We start from the raw sequence: 18431 nt of genomic DNA, 5'->3' as shown, positions 1-18431 counted from the left end.
TCACAGAGTATTCCTCTGAGCCAGAATATCCAGCTGTCAGATCAACTGAGGAATATTTTGCTAGTATTTTCTAATACATGACTATAGATAAAAACACATAGATATCTCATGTGATTTAACAACTATTGGCAGTTTTAAATTGATATGATTTAGAGAAAATTAAAACACCTTTTTGTCTATTTTGTCAAAGTTTTTTATTTAAAAATTGAAAACACTAAGGATAAAAAAAATAAATAAATAAGAATGGGGTAAAAAGATGAACAAGAATCGCAGCCTCTTCGCTTCATTTCCTGTTCCCTAAGAGGGAAGACTGTGCCGTTATCGTTTATAGTTCAGCCAGTTTTTTATTCCACACAGTCCCATAGGGTGAATACCGTCGATATTAAATGGTAAATGGACTGAACTTATATAGCGCTTTATCCGATCATTTTGACCACTCAAAGCGCTTTACACTAGAGCCACATTCACCCATTCGCACTCACAAACGCTCACACATTTATACACCGATACGCAGCTCGGTAGGCAACTTGGGGTTAAGTGCCTTGCCCAGGGGCACATCAACACGTGGCAGGAGGAAGCTGGAATTGAACCTGCAACCTTCCGATTACAAGACGACTACTCTACCCACAGAGCCACAGTATTATTATTAAAACAAATACTGGCAAAGTACAACTTTTGAGCTATTCCTCTATGAGAAATAAAGAAGAAAAGAAAAATAAATCATCATTTTAAATCCGTATTTTTGGATTAAAAGAGGAAGTAGTCTAGAAATTGTAGCTTTTTGGATGAGTGTGTGGATTTTGACGTTTTTCTGATTGTTTTGTTGTAAATTGAATTAATTCACTCGTGTTTCTGCTCTGGTGCATGAATGCGTTTCCTCTCTCAGATATCCCAGTGTTGCCTCACATCCAGAAGTATTTGAACTCTGTCAGGTACATCGAGGAGCTGCAGAAGTTTGTGGAGGATGAAAATTACAAGTAAGAAACAGATGATGAATGTGTTAAAGGGCTCAGTCGCTCACTTATTAAGCACCAAAAAATTTTTATTAAAACTGCAACTTTTTAAAAGGTTTTTACATTAGTAGATGTTACTTAATCTTTCTGTTTTGTTGAGATATAGCAATGTCATGCACTTCTAAACTCTTTTACTGTTATTCCTTCACTCTATATTTTCTATATTTATATACATATTTACTGTCCTGAGCTGTATGCAACGAAATTTCGTTTTGTATTCACCTTGTGTATGCAATATGACAATAAAGTTTTAACTAACTAACTAACTAACTACACTTGACAATAGGAAAGACAAAAAGGACATGTGCATCATGTGTGGAAATCTCCATGAGTCAAAAAATGAACTATTGACCTAAATTTAGTCACATCTACAAACATTTAACAGTTTAAAACAACTGGACTGTGACAATAAAGACCCCAAATATATTTGCATAGTCAGAAAAGATAAGAAGAGAAAAAAAAACACGGAATTGGCAAAGTTCCTGTCAGAGGGACATCTCAGGGGTTTTCAAGTCTCCATAAGAGCTGCTTGTATTTTTAAGGAAGCCGCACATCACATGCTAGTAACTGTAATATGTGAAGACGAATGGAAAAAGTTCTGATGCACTGATGATATTTGTCGTTTTCTGCCTCATCATTACAATGCAACTTTTAATGTCTTTACATTTATGGCGTTTCAAGGAACCATTCATGTAGAATCAAGAACAGTTTTGCAGTAAAAATACTCTTAAACACATTCTACTACGCTTGTATGTGACATATTCATTGAAAGTCGTATTTGAAAAGGAGTTGCCACGAACAACCCAGAGCACCATCTCAGACACGGTGGTGGCAGTATCATGCTTTTCTCCCAAAAAAAAAGAAGTTTTTATGCATATTTTAATCATTTTGCTGGCTATTTAACTAAAGCAACTTTCTTCCACTGAGGCACAAAAATACTTCACAGTGCTAATCTGATTTGGTTTCCTGCTCTCTGTTATTGTAACGACAGTCACTACTCATCTCATTTTTAATTTAAAGGAAGCGACTAATTTCACAGTTTCCGCCCAGGTTGTCTCAGAAGATCGAGCCAGGCACCAGCACCCCTCGAGCCAACGCCTCCAAAGAGGATCTGGTTGGTAAGTCAGAGTTTTTGGAGCTCTCTTCTGCTTTTGTAATTGTCTCTATTTATTTGTGTTTTTTGGGGTTTTTTCTAACAGGTCAGGAAGCGTCGTCCTCCCCTCTCTGTGGTCGTAAGGGGTCCGTAGCGGCCGACGTCCCCGCCACTCCTCCGTCCCCCAGGAACCTGCTGCCCTACGGACACAGGAAGTGCCACAGCCTGGGCTACAAGTCAGTCTGACTTTTGTTGTCACTCATTGATTCTTTCATCCATTTATTCATTCACGTATTTATGTTATTCATTCATTCATTCATTTATTTATTAATTTCCCACCCCCCACGCTCCCCCCTCAATCATGGCTTTAAGTCAGCTAGGAAGCGAGAAGCGAAGGGTTTTTTTTTTTTGTTTTTCTCCTTCTATCCTACAGCAGTGCTGGCAGCTCCCTTTATGTCCCTCCTCTCTGCTGTGTTGTGTCTCCTCAGTTTTATCCATAAGATGAACACAGTAGAGTTTAAAAGCGCCACATTTCCCAACGCTGGCTCCCGTCATCTTCTGGATGACAGTGTGTTGGAGAGCCACAGTCCCAGCAGGGGACAGGCAGAGAGCTCAACTCTGTCCAGTGGCATTTCGCTCGGTGAGACTGAAGCCTCCGTAACGTTGATGAGAAAAGCCACAGCGGTAGCCAGGTTGCATCACGGTGACATTCACCATATGGTTTCTGTCCCCGGTACAGGGAGCAGTGAGGGCTCCGAGCTCAGTGAAGAGATGTCTTGGCCAGCTTTTGAGAGGTAATGCATCCCATTTCTGCAGTTTACCGTGCAGATCATAAAAAACACTTTCATCGCTGTGATCACATGTCTTGTTTTTTTTTGTTTGTTTGTTTTTTGTTTTTTTAAGAAAGCCTGTGCAAATAAACTGCAATAAATCTTCCCAGCGTTTGCTTTCAGGCCGTCACGCCTCACCCCGCCACTCCTGCTCTCAAAACAGAGCGCCGATATGCAGACGCTACTGCTCCTCCGGCAGCCTAAAAATGCATTTCTGTGCTTCGATAAATCTTTTTACTAATGCCCTTGTGTGTGTGTGTGTGTGCGCGCGCGTGCGTGCGTGTGAAGCATACAGAGCCACACTGACCTGATCGGGAATAAAACTTTTTTTTTTAATTCCACAACCCTGAAGAATCATCCTAACCTCTTTTTCCCAAAGCACCATTGTTTTTGTTTTGTTTTTAAAGTACCTCACATCCATTTTTAGTCCTCTAACTAACTGACCGCTCCTCATTCAGAGCTAACCTGTTGCAGTTTGAACGGGAAAAAAAATAAAATTATAATAAAACCCACACACAGATTAACAGTGACCCGTGCCCCGTATCCTATCCTGTCCTATCTTATCCAATTTCTGAACAGGACTCGGTTCTATCACTCTCTGGGCCCAGTGACCCGTGTGGCCCGCATCCCGTACAGAGGAGTCCTGAGGCCCAGCAGGTACACCCACCTCGACCAGAACCAACTTCCATCTGATCCAAAAAGCTCTCTCAGCCTTTTTGTTTTTCTGTTTTGTTTTTTTTGTTTGTTTTTTTTTTCCCGCACGCTTCATTCGCTGCCAGGCCGCTGCGTGCTGGTGTTTAGCCGGTGTAGAGTCGGGGCGTAATCTGGGGGTTTGGGGTGATAGTGCTGTCCACGTGTTGGTGGGACACAGAGAAGAGGCTCTCTATGGGGCTGCAGGTTCCTGTCTTTTTGCTGCTGTTGTTCTATATTCTAACTGCGGCTTTTTTTCGATTTTCTTGCATGTCTGTCACTCACACACACATGGTGGGAGGTTAAAATGGAGGCGTGGGCCTCCGATAGCTTTAAACAGACAGGATGACTAGAGCTGCAGCTTAAAGTAGGAGTGGGCGATGTGATAAAGTTATCAAAACATTTTAGCTACCAAATCTGGCCTGATTACAGCAGCAGAGAAATTAATAAGAAAACTGATGTAGGTACTGCTGTATGTAGAATATGATACAATTTACAGATGTGATCTAATGAATCTTTTTCTCCCTTTATAATGACAACAACTTGGAAATAAATGACAGTAAACATTTGATTATATACTGTGAAAAATATTTTTATTCTTAGATTTTTCAGATTTTGCTTTTTTGTGATGTCAAACCGGTTTTAATGTTAAAGTAAATACAATATAATCATATCTTACTAGTGGGTGGGTATTTATCGTATTGTTGATCAATTATCATGGAAAGTTTTTGATTTCGTTGTTGAAAAATTCCAATTAGTGATGTTTATATATATATATATATATATATATCACCTTCCAGGCCTTTTCCAGGGCCTCAGAGAGGAACTGGAAAAGACCTGGAATGTGACGACCACAGTGATGCCTGTGGTCATCGGGGCCCTCGGGGCAGTCACCCCCAAACAGCAGCAGTGGCTAAAACAGATCCCAGGAACAACATCAGACATCTCAGTCCAGAAATGTGCAGTTCTAGGCACAGCCAAGATACTGCGCAGAGCCCTCAAGCTCCCAGGCCTCTGGTAGAAAACCCGAGCTCAGAGGATGAAACAGACCACTCACGGAGGGTGAGAAGGGAATTTTTTTTTTTTTTCTAACGTTATCATCAGAAATGTTATTTTTGCTGTTTTCTCCACTGTTCTGTTTTTCGCCTCCCTAATAACTTAAATCATAATAAAACAGCACAGTGTTGGACCCTGTGTGAGGCAAATCTGTCCATTGCAACTTAAAGCAGTTTTCGGCATTGGATTCATAAAACCGGCTTTAAACAGTTGGAATGAGATTTACCTAAGTGATGTTGTTTACCTTTTTAATTAAACTGCAGGATTTGATTTTGGCTCTACAGCCTGAGGCTGACTGCTTTTTCAGTTTGAGTTGTGGTTGATAGAAGTTGACAAAATTGCACAAATGGATGAAAATCTTTTTTTTTTTAATTTCTTTCACCTGAAAGCTCTGTTAAATATTTGGGGGGGTTTTTCTTGGAAAATTGAGTGAAAATCGTGATGGTGAATTTAAGGGAAATTGATGGCATTAATATTTCTGTCACATCGCCCACTTCTAGGTTGAAGAATTATGTTTAAATGATCTGGTAATAAATTATTTTAAAGCTTTTGAAGGGGGAAAAAACATCTTGTGCGTCAGTTCTGATCTTCCTAGTATTGTACAGCTTGGAGCTATAATGAATCCCTGCAGACACTCTGCACTCCTCATATTAATGGACATAAAGTAGATCCTGATTGCTGATGGAGAAACGAAGAGAATCAATGAAGACATTCCTATGGAAGCAGAAACCGGCCGTCGCTGCTGTTATTTTTTATGTGCTTTTCTTGAAATCTCATTAATGGAAAATAACGTATTTTCCATGTTGAAAGGAAACTAATTTTTTTATAAGATGTTTGACTGGAGATAAAAAAAAAAAAAAGATAAAACATTGATCCTTCCCTTCTGTTCATCTCAGTGATTTGGTGTCGACATGTTTGCTCTTCCACAGAGCATTATGTAGCTACAAATAAAGACTAGCCGTGACGGTGCATTTAATTACCGCCAGTAAACCACATCATTCGTACTAAATTGGCTATAAAAGATTCCTCTCGTGTTGCTGTCAGAAAACTTCACTGCGGTCTTGCTCAAAAAGCGAAAACTATGAAATGATGGAACAAACTTCACTGCAGATGGCTTTAAAATTTATAGCAGAATTGCTCTGGCTGTGAAAGCTTTGACTGAAATCTCCAATTCAGCAATCAAAAACACATCTGTCTATACAAATGAATCCTGAGAAGTACAGAGATCCAGTTATGCTTAAAACTTATGATTAAGATTTAAAAATATTGACGCACAAAATTCAATAATTTGACCACATCATCAGTATGCTGTCCTGTGATGATGTTCCAAAATAATCAAACCTCACATTGTTAAATCTTGGAAATTTTTAACTGGACTACAGTGAAGTTGTCTGTTGGCAATAAAAAAAATAACGTTTTTATAGCACGTTTATGAGTTATGTAGTTTACGATTAGTCCTTAATTGCACCGTCACAGCTATCTGCAGGTGTTGCCACAGAGAGGCTGGTTTCTTACTCTGTCTGGGAAAATATGAAAAAAATCTGGAAGCTAGCCAGCTAGATAGGTAGCTAGTTATCTATATGGAAAAAGTCTGGAATCTGGCTAGCTAACTAGATAGATAGCTAGCAAGATAGATGGATAGATAGCTGACTGTCTAGCTAGCTAGTCATCTAGGTACCTAGCTAGCTAGCGCACGCTCTGTCTGTATGTATTTGTCCAAAAATTCACAGTGAACTTCACAGTTTTGTTTTAAAATGAATAATAAAGGACTGGGAACCCTGGAAAGCTCTGGAGAGCAAACAAGGGTTAACAAATTAAACTGAATTAAAGACGAACCTCATCGAATGTTTTTCATTGTGTGCTTAGAATCTGTCAATATGCCTGAACAAAACTCGTTGCAGTAACAATAATGTTATGAAGTGGGCACGGCTGCTTTCTGCTTCCATATATTTCTCTTGTAGGGTGAATATTGAAGCTCATGGTTCTGGACATAGTTCTCTTTATCTGCCAGCCTTCTTCACCGAGTTTCCTGCTCTGATCCTCCAGACAGACACAATCTGCACTCCACCTTACCACGTCTTTTCCTGCCTTCGCAAACGGCAGCATTAAGATTTTCATCTGTGAAATATCAGTTCTGTCAAAGGCGGACAGAAAAATGTTCCATAAAAATGTTACAGTTCGGTAGAGACGGGATTAAAGGTAGCTGTGCAGATTGTTTCTGCTTTTATTGTTGGTCTCTCTCCGGTTTTATTCTGGTTCGCTGTTCTGCATGGCGATGCATGGGACTTTGGTTATATGGCGTGTGATGTCTGTCTCTGTTCTGTTGCAGCTCAGCTGAGTCGGAGGAACTTGCCGTTCACCTTTACCCCGGAGCCGTCACCGTCCAAGGGGTGCTGAGGCGGAAGACCGTGCTCAAAGAGGGCAAGAAACCAACCGTGAGAACATGCTCTATACCAGGGGTCACCAACTCCAGTCCTCAAGGGCTACCATCCTGCAACTTTTAGATTCACCTCTGCTCCAAAATGTCTGAATTTCCTCACCAGCATTCATTCCTCTCTGCAATAGGCTGGAAATGAGCAGTTTATTTGATCCAGGTGTGTTTGAGCAGAGACACATCTAAAAGTTGCAGGACGGTAGCCCTCGAGGACTGGAGTTGGTGACCCCTGCTCTATACGGTCATTTAAATCAGGAGCATGCAGTGTGCATCCATGTGCTTTTTATATTTAAAAACTTGATACAGAAACACCTGGGTAGTAAAAGCTGGATTTGTAGAACGGGTGCAGAAAGAATACGATCTGCTGAATACCTCTGCTCCCTGTGCACCACTATGAAATTAGATCAGGTGTTTTTCTGGTTTTGCGTGTCTGTTGTACTTAAATGTATCAGATCATCAAACAGATTTTGATGCATGACAGAGATAACCCGAGTAAATGCAAAAAGCGTCACATTATGACTGTAAAGGGATAAATCTGTCTAAATCAGCTTGGCACTGTTGGAAAATATATAAACCTCCATGACTTTTTTTTTTTTGTTTGTTTTTTGTTTGTTTTTTTGCTCCAGTTCCACCTGCGATATCCAGGCCTGATTATTGGCAGGCCTGCTGGGAAAAATTACTCTAACAGGACCAATCTGACTAAACAAAGTATGAAAAAAGATCTAAAGCAGCACAAATAAATTTAAGAGCAGAGAGTAAACAGAGTAATTTATTATGGCTACGGTGATTGACCAGATTACAAAATTACTCCAAGTGGTGTCGGTAGCAGATTTCAGGAACTGTTTTCTACTTCTGCTCTTGGACGAGTGGTAATCAATAATCAATGGAGTTATACATTCTCCTGTTTAGCAGAAGATCTTACAGGAGAAAGTCTGTCCATCAGTTTGACATTAAGCACATGTAGGCCTGATCCAGCAGAACAATTATCCATGTACCAAAAATAAGTTTTTCAAGAGCTTTGTTAAAGCCTGGACTTGTTATGATAAAACGATTAACTTTTTGAGATCTTATTTTCCTGGCAAACTCTTCAATATGGCTGAAGAGTGAGCCAAACGTTCCCCACAAGGCTGAAGGCTAATTGTCGCTTACTACAACAGCAACTGTTGTTAATTTACATTTTCACATACTCATTGCTAGTTACCACATTTAAATGGCAGATATGTTTAGTGGCACGTAGGATCAGGTTGGTTTGGATTGCTTAGTTTCTCCCTTTGTAAGGGAAATCCTCATCTGAAAACTGTTTTGTATTCGCTCCAGTGATCTTTAGCTGAGTCACAGAAATGATTCCTATTTAAAACTTTATCTGGAAGAAAGACATGTACTTAAAATTCTCATGCATTGATAAATGTATGAAATTATTTTGCAAAAATCTCCTTTTAATCATTAAACAAATAATTTTTGGGTTCCTTTTCTTTTTACATACATTTCCGTACATTTCTGAGCACATGTATTTTTTGATAAAAAAAAAAAATGAGGCTACTCATTCACTGTTGGGTTCATCTTAATATGTCTCTGTGCGTCCAGGTGGCATCTTGGACCAAATACTGGGTGGCGCTTTGTGGAACTCAGCTTTACTACTACCCTGCCAAGTCCCTGAAGGCCACAGAGAGGAAGCATGTAAGTCGTACTGAATCCTTCAGTTGTCGCTTGCGTTTTTGCGAGCGCTGCTCAAGGTCATTTCAGTTGTTTTGGCAGACGAGGGCAACGAACAGAACACAGACGCACAGAGCCTTGTTCTCCATATGAGCTGCAGTTGTGCGAGGAATGCTCCAAAGGCGCCTGTGTATTTTATTAGGAGTGAACACATGGTGGTCATTACCTGCGCACCTCTAAAAACGGCTTAATTCCCTGATGAACTAAGAGAAAAACATTTTGCTTGTTCTTGCTAACAGAAAACAAAGGCAAAAAGCTACATCCTTTTTTTTTATTTTTTTTTTAAGCTGTTTAATGAGATGTTGCGTGATGCACTGGATCGTTCTGCTCGGTAGTTTGAAGGAAGGAAAGATTCAGTAAAACCGAGAGGTGGGAGAAGGGAACAGCCGAGTGCACAAGATGTCCAGAGGCTTGGTGGGAAGTGACCGGTCGTAGTTTGCGCTATGATAGGAGCTGTGTCCGAGTGGCTTCACACAAAGCTTTTGTCAGTAATTCTTCCGCTCCAGTTTGAGCTTTTAGAGGCTTCCTCTGTTCATAAGTGGCTTTTAGGAAAGTACAGAAAAAAACTACCTGCATCTCATTTGCTATGTGTGAATAGTTTAGCAGGAGTCCTCACAAACTGTGTATCCCAATAATGTGTACAGTAAATCATTCTCCTACATATGTCCAACTTCTGTTTAGTATTTTTTCTATTAGGAACCTTTAAAAACCTGATATGATTTTAAAAACCTTTAAAATCATATTTGACAGAAGTGTTTTCACTTAAAGCACATAATGTTAAATGTGATAATTACATAGTGTTTGGTCCTAATATTAAGATATTTACCCTAAAATAACTAGAACCTACAAAGAATGTTTAAAAAATGCAAACACTAGTCGAGCAGTTTCCCCTATTTTCCTGATGCAGTCGTAGTTCTATGTTTTTATTCTCGTCGGAGGTGATTTTATGGAGGGTGTCGGCTTCTGATCTCCTGCTGCATGTAACACATTGTGCGAAGCTAACTGTGTCCATTTTATTTGTCCTCCTGCCAGTTTAAGTCCACGTCTAGCAAGAGCGTGTGCGTGGTGGGTCTGATGGCCATGATGGCCGACGATCCGGAACATCCTGACGTCTTCTTGCTGACCGACTCTGAGCACGGTGAGACTGAAAAATACGACCTGGGCTACTTTAATGTTTCAGTTATGGCCAGCTGTGGCTGAAGGTAATTTGTTTTCACCTACAGTGCCTCCTTGTGTTGTAGTCCACTTTCTGGATTTGCTGAAAGAAAAATGAGACACATTAATCTACAACATAGTTAAATTATTTAATAGAAAAAACCTTTCCCAGCCTATATGTCAGGTGCATGTAAAAAGTATCCATCCCCTTTGGATGTTTTGCCCTTTTTTTATTGCTTTTAAAAATAATTATAATCAACAAAATTAGGCTTGTTTTTTTTTTTTTTACAAAATACATGTAAAAAAAAAAACTGACTTCTTGAAAATATTGACAAATAAATAAACGTGCTGATTTGTAAAACCAACAAAAGTGTAAAACATCCAAGGGAGTGAAATCTTTTTATAGGCATCTGTACAATTTAGCGAACTTTTGCCAAAAATTGGTCAAACTTTATTTTATTTAGGATGATAAATTCATCTAAACTTTTCAAATCTGGCATTCCTCATTAGAGTAGCATCAACTGTGACTTTGCTTTCATTCTACTGGGTCACCAAAAGTCGAGCAGCACTTCAGCCGTCTTCGCCGACTGCTGAGAGCGCCGGTGGAAACGAGGCGCTCCTCATTTCGCACTTTTTATTTCCCCTCTCTCTGTTGCCTAGGTAACACGTACAAGTATCAGGCAGGAAACAGGATGAACGCTTTGCTCTGGTTCAAACATCTTAGTGCTGCCTGTCAGAGCAATAGGCAACAGGTAAAAAAAAAAAAAAAAGAAACGCACACCTTCAGGGTCACAGACAAACACACGGCGTGTGTTCTGTAAATGATTGTTTCTTAATGCAGGTACCAGCCAATCTGATGTCATTTGAGTGAGCGGACGGTGGGAAGAGAGGGATGAGGAAGCGAGGAGGACAAGGAAGTGGAAGCTTTCACTGCCATGAGCCCCGATAGACCGACTCTCACCCCACTCCAACCTCACCGCAGCCTCACCTGCCACTACTGCCTTAACCAGAGTTCCTAGTTGTGTCTGTGTGTGTGAGCGCAGGTCTGTGTGGAGACAAGCGACCGCTTTGGATGTGCTGACCACTGAACAAGGACCTGCACCACTGCTCCCGACTCCCACTCGCTCTCTGTGTCTTTTGTTCAGCACTCCAGCGGAGCCCTTACACTTTCCCCCTCCCCAACACACACACACACACACACGCATTCATACTTCAACATCTGCAGCTTCATTAGTATTCTTTCTGAAGAGGCAAGCTCATTTTAATCACGTCTCCTTCCAGCTTTCGTTCGGTCAGAACACGCTCCAGAGCCATTTTTACTTGATTATTACAGTTTTAGTTGCTTGTTTTTGCTCAACTATTACTTGGAATCACACACACGTAACGTCCTGTTGTCACATCGGTGTGAACGTAAGGGCTCCAGCTTCTGCAGGAACAATTCCCTCCTTTCCTGAGTGTGTACAGTTTTTAGTGGGGAACTTGCCCTTGTTTTTCTGTCATTTACTGAATTTACTAGATGTTTGTACAACTGCATCAGGGCGAGTGGAGCTTCTTTAGATTTTTCACAAATCTCGTCTGTGGTCCACAGTGGTACGATAAACCCAGAATCTAAGCTAAGTTCGCGGTTGGACGGATGCTTTCCAGGTTTTTTTTTTTTTTTTAATTAATTAATTATTATTCCAATGTTTTCACCAGAGAGGAAATGCTGCGTTTCCTGGACTCGCGCATCCAAAACACTAAAGACTTGAAGCTGTGAAAAGTCCAGGAGGGAAAGAAACAAGAACTAATGACTCGTGATTTTATCTCCTCTGTTCCCCTCTGGCCCATTTGGTTTGTTGAAGCCTCCGTTCTGGAGCAGACACTCGAAGCTACCCGGAGCCATACAGAGTCTGTTTTTAGGCTGTTTTTTTTTTTTTCTGTGTTCGGTATATGTTTTTGTTTTTTTCTTCTGGGAGAGAGGGATGGTGCAGTTCACAGTATTACTGTTGCCCAGCAACGTGGGTTTGTCTGTTACATACGAATGGTTTTTTTTTTTTGGTTTTTTTTCTTTCTACTTTTGGAATATTTTCTTTGAACCCTTTATTATTGATGTGGGAAATTTTCAGAAAAAAATAGATTTTTTTTGTCCGTTTCAACCAGTCCTGGCTCAGTTTTAGGCTCCTATCGAAGTGGCGTCGTGGGTGGAGAAAAGGAAACCTCGTAGGTCGCGATTAGTGCCAAGTGATGTCAGCCTCACCACTTTTTTTTTTTTTTTTCCCCCCTTCAGGTTGATGAGACATTGAAGGGTTATCAGCTAAAGTCTGTGGGCCGCAGAAATCCTAATGTGAAAACACGAGCAGAACCTGGTAGAGAAGAGGAGGGCGGAGTGATATTCAGAAACGGCAAATCATTTTACGAACAGGTGTTAGTTTACATTGTACTGGTGCATCTCGGTAAATTAGAAAATTGTCAAAAAGTTGGCTTGTTTCAATTGAAATTGTAAAATAATGTCTGGCACTCCTTCTGGATCGCTTCCAAACTCTTTTCCTTCCACTAAACCTTCCTTAATCTGCCTGGATGCTCATGTGAACGACCAGCTTCTTTAACGGTAACTTTGTGTGGCTTACCCGACCTGAGCAGTAACCGTTTCCATTAGCTAGAAGCTACGTTTGTTCAAATTAACAGAAATTAAAGCCTGCCACTTATTGCACCGTTCATAATAAATCTATATAATATGAGTTATACGTCACTGAATTACTGAAATAAGCCACGTTTTCAGTGGAATAGTAATTTATTTAGATGCACCAGTGTGTTTACACAGCCTAACCCCTCCACTCTGCGCGCTGTACCGTATTAGCAGGAGCTGATTTGTGTACAGGCACGTGTGTGGCCTGTCTCTGAGGTCCAGTGCTGGAGCAGAGCAGGTGGTTAGTGGGAGACAAATCTCAGAACCAACTCTTACCTCATGTCCTTCATCTCTGAGGTGATCCCCCCCAACGTCACAGACACGCACCCCGATGTAGAAAATCTGTCCTTTAACACAGCATACTGTACAGTTTAATGGTTCAGAATAGCCACTTTTGTTGAGGTCAGACATTATGTAGATGGAGAGGATCAGGTTAGGAAAATAAATGAGAGAAAAAGAGATGTTATGGTGGACGAACCTGTGGAAGAATGAGTGAGGAAGCCAAAGGCATGTGTAATGTGTGTCTGCAAGTGTGTGTGGGTGTGTGTGGGTGTGAGAGAGAGAGGATTTGGGTGCCTGTTCATACTTCTTTTTTTTTTTTTTTAAAGCAATGTAATCAAAGCCAGATGAGGCGCCCTGCCACTGCTGAGCAGCGGTGGGGGTAGAGCGGGCGTCCAGTTTACCCAATCATCCGTGTGACTAGCGGCTGACGCTACTGCTCCACGCTGGCTCACTTTGTGCTGGACGTGTGAAGAAAAGGCGAACTCGGAAGTGCGAACTGAACCGGATCAGAATAAGGGACTGCTTTGGAGGGACAGTGCCACAAACTGTGGAGACAGGCCCGGCCAGAGGTTCGGCCCAAAGGGACAAAGAAGGTTAAAGTGCATTTAACCGTGGGGACGCTGGAGACTGTTTTCCTAACCGGACGGCGCCGGTGAGGCACCGAGTGACTGCATGAGAATCGAAGCGAAGAATGTGAGAATCTGCAGAGAGGACTGTGGAGCAAAGCAGCTGGGGGAACGGATCCCCATCATCCTGACGGCGATCACCTTTCCTTTTTTTGCATTTGCTTTATCTGAAGCTAATTGACAATGATAAATGAAATGACAACCTATGTAACTGAGTTTTATACCAGAGCAAATAAGTGCTTTATGGGTTATCTGTGAATTTGAGTTTAATGATCATGACAAGCACTTTTTGTGATGTTTTCCCCTCACTGTTACCTGAGTTTACATTTTTTTTATTATTATTATTATTCACTTCTGTACAGCGTATGGTCATCATAACGGAAACGCGTCGAATTAATTTTGGGACGTTTCAGTCGTAGATGCTGAGCCGACATTGACGTGAGATCCATTTTTGTTTTGTGTAGGAGTAGAAGCTGCAAGTATCTGTCTCCCTGTAGAGCTTAAAGCGCCAGGCTTTACTTTTCTCTGCTTCACCAGACGCTTTCCCTTAAACTGACCATACTCTCTGCACACGCACAGCTTCCACTGTATTACCCGTTTTGTGTCGCTCACCTGAGTTCAGTCGAGCAAAGGCGTTCGACCCGAGGAAGTGTTAGTTTATTCTTTGAACCAATGTGACTCTGTGCCACCTGTCGGGTTTCATTCACTGTTTACCAAGAGCGGCTATGACGGCTTGACCTTCACCTGACTCCGTGTGTCTCTGTCTGCCTGTGTCGCGGCCGCGGCGAGCGCTGTGACCTCTCCTCTGAGTGATGCGCTGTCTGGTGTGAAGACTGAGAACCAATAAACACTCTGCCCTGTTTTTTTTTTTAGCATTTTATTTTTACTCCACACTTCAGCTCTGTGTTTTTGTTCTCTTTAAGGTTTAATATTCAGACTGTTTTAGTAAGTGTTTAGCAAAAATTACTTTTTTTTTTCCCTCACCGTCTTCCCAAGACTACAATGTGTTTTTACTGGGATTTTATGCAATGAACCAGCACAAAGTAATACACAACTGAGGGGAATTAAAAGATGGTATCATTTTATAGCACAATCAAGTTACTATGTTCAGTTGTTATAAAAACGACGAAGAACTTTGATTTTGTCATTTAACGCCATGAAATTGGGCCTCCGTCTCTTTAAGTACTCCTCTTCTTGAAGCGTTGCCTTCAGGAAGTCATCACAGAGAGGCAGCTTGCACAAATGAGCTCAGGAGATGCGCACTTCCATCAGGTGTTTGCTAATTGCTCCTGGCTAGTCTGCAGGAACTGAGTGAGGGAATCTTGAAAACCAAGGAACAACTTTGTCTCTAAAGGCGGGACTAGGTCCTATGCAGGTATGTTTGCCATGGGAGATTAGAGTCCTCAAACATGCCTGGAAGAATCGAGGCAACACTCAAAAATATGATTTTGATGAGGAAATAACATGATGTAAAGCTCAAAGTTATGTTTACTGCTTGAAATTTAAGTAGTAAACGGTGGTTAGTAAATGTAGCCCTAACCGTATGTGAAATTCAAAATCATTTTACTGTGGAGCAGAGGTGTTTCCAGGAAGTTTTGAAAGTGGGCTGAATGGGGGGCTGGTAAGGATCTTGTGGTGGGAAGCAGGAGAGAAGAGGCCTGAAACCAAGTCACAGATTCACATCATGGTCCAAGAGAGACTGAGTTCTGATTAACTTTAGCAATTTCTCTTGAGTTATTATTCATTTAAAAAAATATCCACACAAGACTTTCTCATCGATGTAGTTAGTAGGCATTAACTGACCTGAGGTGCTCTACATTTTGGCTTGTCCAATTTACATGCATTACAAGACCAAGGAAGACATTGAATGTTTGGAACAGAAAGCTCAAATCAATATCCCTTGATAATAGAAAATACACAACATAAGCAAAAGACAAACGGAAAGAAATGAGTCCAACTCTGAATGGTAGGAAAACATCTGAAGCCAATCATCGTGAAAAGCCAGACTGAGCCCATTAAAAACGCCCACAGAGAGACAAATGAAAAGCTTTCAGTGGGTTGAAGAGGTCATGGATGATAAAAGTGAATCTGCATTAGAAAAGATGTTGGAGCGTTTATTTGGTGTCATCTGAAGGCGTCTGGCTGAAGGAAACCAGCCCGTGCTCCCAGATACTGATGACGTGGAGTGTCGGGTCAGGACAGATGGCAGCCATTACCTCTGCAGGAAATGTACAGTCAGACAGTGAAATGTTGTACACTTTTTCCACTGCATCAGTCAAAAGGACGGATGGTGATAAAAGGGACATTTTTCAGGATGAGGACGTCACCAAGCGGAATACAAACAGACGGACGTCTCTGTGACGGACGGTTCACCTTTCAGTCCAATTAAACCTGGGAAGCTCTGTTAGGAAATCTCTGCCTCAAAGCTGCTAGAAAAGCTACAGCGTCATTTTTCTTACAATTTTTTTCAACATTCGTTTACTCAGTATTGAGTAAAACCATCACTTATTATCCTAAGAGTAAAATAAAACTTATCTAAGTAAAAAAAAGTAATTTTATTATTTATAGTTTATAGTTTTATTATTTATAGTTATATAGTTTTCTTCCGCCGTTTGGAGCGTAAAGTGTCACAGCAGCTCCCCTCCCCCACATGTTGCTGAGGTGAGTCGGTGAAGGCTGCTACCGTTTACTTTATTGTTTAAGAAACACAAAATGAACGTTTCGCTGCATAGAGGCGGCCTGAGAAGAGAGCCGGTCTAAGTGAGCGACTAATGTCAACTCAGCTCATTTTAAAACTACTCATAATTTTGTGATAATTTAGATTATTTTTTTAACCTCATTTTAAGTATGACAATCGGTGTGCAATAGTTAACACTGTAATATGAAATAAAAGGAATAATTGTGCTAAATTATAGAAAATACATCACGTTAGTGTTTTTTTTTTAAGATTTGTGTATAAATGCAGTGATCAGATTGCTCTATGCTATTCGCCAGCAAATGTATTGAACAGCCCAGCTGTTTTAGTGATCTATTCTTTATATTCATGATCTATTGATGATAACTTACAAATAAAAAAAAGGAATCACATTAATAAATGGTGTTTCATGCACTTTAGCAAAAGCCAAAGAAAATGTTGAAAAGTCTGAACTGAAAAAATTATAGTAGCTTATACCGATCGTTGTACATATATTTATAAACGGATTCAAGTAGACTGCTTTTATTACTTTAAAAAAATTGCTCAAAAGCCTTTAAAAAAATAAATATGAACTTGTGTGATCTTGCAACCCATTTATTTACATGAATATACATGACGCTATCGCTGCGCTTCATCTTATTAACTTACCTCAAGATATTTCCTCTTCCTCATGTTTGAGCTGCAGAAATAACTCAGATCAGTTTGTTGGTTTGTCTTTGAAGCACAAAATGTACCAATATTCCATAAAGGGGTCATCACGCAGTCGGGCCACCAGATAAGCACGTAAAAGGTCAAACATGTATGGCGTGAGGTTTTATATTTAGAAGCAAGACTAATTAAAATAGTGTGATAAAAAAAAAAAGTGGGATTTCCCTGTGTGGGCACTTAAACGAAAACATGGGACACGTCATGTGATGGTATCCGTCTTACAGTGGCTTATATAAAATACAAGTGAATCTCAAATGTCACTGAAATGTCAGCTTACTTCAGTAATTCAGCTCAAATCTGACAGATATATCTATTCATACACACAGAGTGGTGTGTTTTGAATCTTTGCATATAGTTTGGTTATTTCTTTTAATTTTGAAAATTATAAATCCCCACACCAGCAAATGTTACAGCTCCAAAAATAATCACTGACTGTGGAAACTGGACTAATCGATAGATGGATAGAGCTCTAAATCTTTCCACCGTCTTCAGGGATCTGGGACTTTGAATTCTAGATAAAAATGTGAAATCTATTTTCCTCTGAAAACAGGACTTTGGGACAGTCCTTTTTCTCCTTGGCTAGTTAAGATGTTTCTGACGTTTTTTCTGGATGCAGAGTGGTTTAACACAAGCAACACAACAGTTGTAGCCCATTTTCCTGACTCTTGCAAGACTGACTCCAGCAGCCGTTCACGCCTTGTATTCATATCAAACCCTATAAGGACTTTTACAACCCTCTGAAGGTTGCAATTATTTCTATTAATTTTGCACCTTTAGACAACACTTTTCCTTCCACTAAACTTTCCAGTAACGCAGTTGGATATAATGCTCTGTGAACTGGCTTCTTTAACAATCTCCTTTTGTGGCCAACCCCCTCCTGACAGCGATCACAACGTAGCGCTTCATTATTGAAAGTCATGAATTAAAATGAACTGGAATTAATTCTTTAAAAAAATATTTTTTTCTTAAATTATTTGTAAGATGTTCTCATTTTTTGTAGCTAACTGTAATAGGCGAGTTGTTACAAATGTTTGGCTTATTAATTATCTAAGCTTATTCTGTAACAGACGTGACGCACTGAACGTTTTTTAAACCACAAAACCACATTAGATTAGTGTTTTGTTTTTTCATCATAGCACATAACGTACCAATTTTCCATCAAGGGACTACCACACAATGAAGGGACCAGCTCAACAAGTGAAAGGTCACATATTCAAATATTTAAGAAACAAATATGAAAATAAAAACTGAGGGAGATAAAAAGGCTGGAATTTCCTCTGCAATCATTTTAAAAAAACCATGCTACGCATAATTTGATGCTACACCTCTGGATATGGTTTGTTATAACAATGATAAATAGTTTTATAGTGGACCATTTAATCCTGTGGTTTCGGGTCACACCCACATGTGAACCGCCGTGACTCAAGTGTAGTTTGTTTCCAGCTGATTAGCTTGCAAGCCGCCCGGTGTC

At 40.3% G+C, this 18431-nt stretch overlaps 1 protein-coding gene across 5 annotated transcripts in view; it reads left to right on the top strand.

The window, feature by feature from the left end:
• ralgps2 (Ral GEF with PH domain and SH3 binding motif 2) overlaps positions 1-14419 on the top strand; it is a 100312-nt gene extending 85893 nt beyond the window's left edge. For 2 of the 5 annotated variants that reach the window (XM_008407327.2, XM_008407320.2), the window contains exons 11-21: positions 887-977; positions 2064-2131; positions 2213-2342; positions 2595-2746; positions 2846-2900; positions 3516-3593; positions 7012-7117; positions 8701-8793; positions 9862-9967; positions 10645-10736; positions 10826-14419. In XM_008407327.2, the coding sequence (XP_008405549.1) occupies positions 887-977; positions 2064-2131; positions 2213-2342; positions 2595-2746; positions 2846-2900; positions 3516-3593; positions 7012-7117; positions 8701-8793; positions 9862-9967; positions 10645-10736; positions 10826-10855 (1001 nt within the window). In that variant the 3' untranslated portion in view covers positions 10856-14419. The remainder of the gene's footprint in view (positions 1-886; positions 978-2063; positions 2132-2212; positions 2343-2594; positions 2747-2845; positions 2901-3515; positions 3594-7011; positions 7118-8700; positions 8794-9861; positions 9968-10644; positions 10737-10825) is intronic. The other 3 variants (XM_008407328.2, XM_008407329.2, XM_008407330.2) reach the window with 3 other exon arrangements.
• Positions 14420-18431: the final 4012 nt, after the last annotated feature.

The sequence above is a fragment of the Poecilia reticulata genome, linkage group LG4, assembly GCF_000633615.1.
Source record: "Poecilia reticulata strain Guanapo linkage group LG4, Guppy_female_1.0+MT, whole genome shotgun sequence".
NCBI lineage: Eukaryota > Metazoa > Chordata > Actinopteri > Cyprinodontiformes > Poeciliidae > Poecilia > Poecilia reticulata.
This window is presented reverse-complemented; position numbering and strand designations above follow the sequence as displayed.